This window comes from Phascolarctos cinereus, unplaced genomic scaffold (genome assembly GCF_003287225.1).
Source record: "Phascolarctos cinereus isolate Bilbo 61053 unplaced genomic scaffold, phaCin_HiC Scaffold_4;HRSCAF=312, whole genome shotgun sequence".
In the NCBI taxonomy this organism is placed as follows: Eukaryota; Metazoa; Chordata; class Mammalia; order Diprotodontia; family Phascolarctidae; genus Phascolarctos; species Phascolarctos cinereus.
Genome location: NW_027555847.1, coordinates 270,939,461 through 270,943,475, shown reverse-complemented (window position 1 = coordinate 270,943,475; position 4,015 = coordinate 270,939,461). Strand labels below are relative to the sequence as shown.

Here is a 4,015-nt window from a genome sequence, read left to right as displayed (position 1 = left end):
TGATAATTAGTTCCTTCTCTGTTATTAAATGCTCACTGAAAACCTACAAAACCCTTGTGGTTTTTTGGTATACTCATGTATAAAGCAGCACAACTACATAAATTTCTAAGCATCTAAGAGAAAACAGCAAAACAGTAGGAAAAAATGTAGATGACATAACAAAAGTGAAAATGAGAACTGAAAAGTGGGAAATTCTTGTGATCAAGAAAAATAGGGATGGCATCTCTCAATAAATAGCTGACACCCATGGAGGAAAGCCATTCACCCTGCAGACCTTGGAAGTGTCTACACAGCCAGCTCCTTACAAGTTCACTATGGCCAACAGCAGTGTCTTACAATTGGCTCTTCTCCTGCTCCTCTCTGCTGCTGTCTCTTCTAAAGGCTCACTTCGCTTCCATCAAAGAAGAACCAATCACAGGAGTTTGAGTCTCCTGAATAAAATGATTGGAAAACTTCATCCAGAATGTCTACCGGAGAAAATGGACTTCAGGATCCCTCGGGAAATTGCACAGCCTAAGCAATGCCAGAAGGAGAATGCCACCATGGTCATCCATGAGGTGCTCCAGCAAATCTTCCTCCTGTTCAGTGGCAAAAATGCCAGCCCTGGTGTGGATAAGACCATCACTGAGACATTCCTCAGTGGAATCTATCAGCAAATGGTGCATCTGGAAATGGCTTTGGAGGAAGAGATGGACCAGGCCAACAACACCTGGGGGAGTGAAGACAGCATCTCGCATCTCAACATTTATTATCAAGGAATAACGAACTATCTGAAAAGCAAAGAGTACTCCAGCTGTGCCTGGAAGAGAGTCCAGGTGGAAATCAGAAAGAATTTTTTCTTCCTTTTCAAATTGACGGAATGTCTAAAGAACTGATGGACTTGGAGTTTGTACTTCAGAAACTAGACAGCATGGACAAATGTTACAAGTGTTGCTGAAACCATCTCTTTTTTGTTTGGAATAGGTGGTATCCAACATATTGGATTTGAAGTGAGCACAGGACATTTTGCAGCTTTATTTATTTTTAAAGTATGTATTTATTTAACAGATGTATTTAAACTATTTTTTTACATTTGGACAATAAATTATTTTGGAATCTAAATTTGTTCATTTGCTTTTTCAACTGAATTCTTTTTTCATTAAGTTTAAAAATATTAGTTTATCAACTATTGTGCACTAGGGATAATGCCTCTGTATATTTTTTTACCTCAGAAATTTCTTATTCTTTAAGCTTCTTTTTCTGGAGCTTTCTGGAGCTCTTCATTTTATCTTTTCAGAGAAAGAAACAGGAGCCATGAATTTAGAAAGCAAAGTCAGAGGAAGTTCTTTCCAGACTTTCTCTGCCATATTTAGGCTCAGAGAGCTCTAAAATGCATATCTATCTTTTGAAATATAAGACATGGTCCTTGCCCTCAAGAAGCTTATAATCAAGGGAAACCTTCTCCTCTCCCCAGCTACTCTTCCACCTTCCCACACATGCTTCTTACTAGTTGAAAATATGGTCCAACCCTTAAGGATCTACAATGTGTGTAATGTACCATAAAAAGACAGAGTTATTATAGTAAAGGGAAGGACAGAAATAAGAAAGAAAAAAGAAGGCTGGTTACCTTCTGCTCAGGGGGCTATGGGGCACTGAGGCTTTTAAGATTTCTAAGGTAAATAGAGGTTGAGAGGTACACTGTCCCATCCAGATTCCCCACAAGTAGCAGATTTAGACTGGCTGGTAGAGAAGAGCAGGGCAGCATGACTCCTGAGCTTTACCTCAGAGACAACCCTTGAAAGATCAGACTGAGGAAGAGACTAGAAAAGGACAACTTGGATTCAAGTCTCTGTTTTGCCAATTGTCATCTGACCTGGGAGAGATCATTTGTTTAAGTTATATGGACCATAATTCCCCCCTCACCCCACAGAAATTGTATGGAATACTTTCTTTACAAGATTTTTGTGAGGATTAAAGAGATAATTCAATGTGCTTTTATAAATAAAGATTTATTTAAATATAATGGCAGGGAGGCAGAGCCAAGATGGCAGAGAATAGGCCTGCAACCTAACTGAACTCTCCCAACATTCCTTTCCAAACAATTTAAATATATCTCCCCAAATCAAATTTTGGAGTGGCAGAGCCAACAAAAAAGTTATAGAAGCTTTAAACCTTGACCACCCTCTGAAGGACTAAAACAGTGCCTCTCTTTAGTAGGATGTCCATCCGCTGACAGTGACCTTAGGACCTCACAGCAGCAGACTCAAGAAAAATGGAGTAGCTAAGTGGCACAGTGGATAGAGCATAAGGCTTAGAGTCAAGAAGACCTCAGTTCAAACCTAGCCTCAGCACTTACTAGCTATGTGATCCTGGGCATGTTACTTAGCCTGCTTGTCTCAGTTTCCTCATCTGTAAAAATGGGAATAATAATAATAGGTTGCTGTGAAGATCAGATGATGTAATAGTTGCAGAGAACTTAGCACAGTTGAGCACTATATAAATGTTGGCTATTATTATTGCCCCAACAACTTCCCTCTAATATTTTTCCTCCTCCCATATACCACTTAGAAAACTGTCTGAGGATTCTAGGAAGATGGCAGAGCAGGTTAGAAAATTCCAAGCTCTCCAGATTTCCCCCACAAAATAGATAATAATAGCACCTCAGGGCAAACATAAAGCAATAAAAAATAAATTAGAGTAGAGATAGAACAGTGGTCCACCTGGGACAATCAGAGAAGATCTGAAGAAAAATCCCGGGATGAGGTTTGGTTACTGTGAAGAGTAGACACCTCCAGGCTAGGTCCACTGAAACAAGGAGGGCTGGTAATTCTGGAAACCTATTTTCATCAGGAATGGGTTCAAGAGAGAACAATACATATACATCTAGAAGAGTACAAATTTTTTCTAAATTCAGAAAGAATTAAAATGCTAAAGGGATAGGAAGGGAGGAGAAGGGAAGGGAGGGATCTTTAGAGGAGAAGGAGGGGATATAGAAGGGTGTTTAGATTAATGGGAACGGGAAAATAAGGAACAGATCCTTGGAGGGGAGGTAGGTTAAGTAATAGGAGGGAAAGGTAGCAGGTAGAAGTAAAGTAGAGGAGTCAGAAAGGATAGAAAATAAGAGATATGCACAAACAAGCTAAAGATTGGGAGTAGAATTTGTTATGGAAAGAGGAGCAAAGGGGGTAATCATTATCTCAGACAAAGTTAAGGCTAAAATAGATTAAATCAAAAGAGAAAATAGGGAAATTACACTGTGTGTCAGCCATATTTATTAACATTGCTTTGAACTATTTAAAACAACTAGATGGTGTAAGGTGGGAATACTGCTATGGTGTATTAAATGACAAGTTGGTGGACTTGGAAAAATATGGAAAGACTTGGAGTGATGGAGGAAGAGGCTATCTACCATCAGAGAAACAGAAGAGAAATAAGTATAGTATGGTCTCACATAGATGCATATGAATGTATATGTCTATGTATGACTATGACTATTAATATCCACCACCTTTCCTGCTGACACTGACCTGTGCCCCCTCAAAGCAGCTTGAAGCCCCACCCATTTTGCCTTGAAGCTACAAAGAATTTTCATGTGCACTGATTGGACAATAAACAAGTATGTAAGCCCCTCTTCTTACCCATACTGCCACTACAAGAGACTTATTGGATCACAGAATCCTACATTATGGAGCTAGAAAGAACTTCACAGACTAAGAAGGCCAACTCCCTAATTTTACAAATAAGGATATTGAGGCCCAAATAATATAAATAATAATAATATAATATAACATATTATAATAATATAAAAATCATAAATCAAATAATAGAAAGAACTATACACAATATAAATGGAAAGAACAATAAAAAACAAATGAAAATGAATGTTGCAGAATTACAAAGAACAAGCTTGACCCCAAAGAACTGATATGAGGTGATACCCCTCCACACACACACATACACATACTCCTTTGAAGAAGTAACAATCCAGGGATGTGGAAGATTGCACATGTCAAGTGGCTTTTTTATGAACTGATTG

General features: G+C 38.5%; 1 protein-coding gene across 1 annotated transcript; it reads left to right on the top strand.

Annotated features, from left to right (window-relative positions):
- Positions 1-290: 290 nt before the first annotated feature.
- Positions 291-875, top strand: LOC110199212 (interferon beta-like). Its single transcript, XM_020973952.1, has one exon. It carries the CDS (start codon positions 315-317, stop codon positions 873-875), a length of 561 nt encoding a protein of 186 aa, XP_020829611.1. The 5' UTR covers positions 291-314.
- The last annotated feature ends 3,140 nt before the right edge of the window (positions 876-4,015 follow it).

Coding starts and splice junctions, on each gene's coding strand:
- LOC110199212 (XM_020973952.1), top strand. CDS start 315: ATGGCCAACAGCAGTGTCTTACAATTGGCTCTTCTCCTGCTCCTCTCT.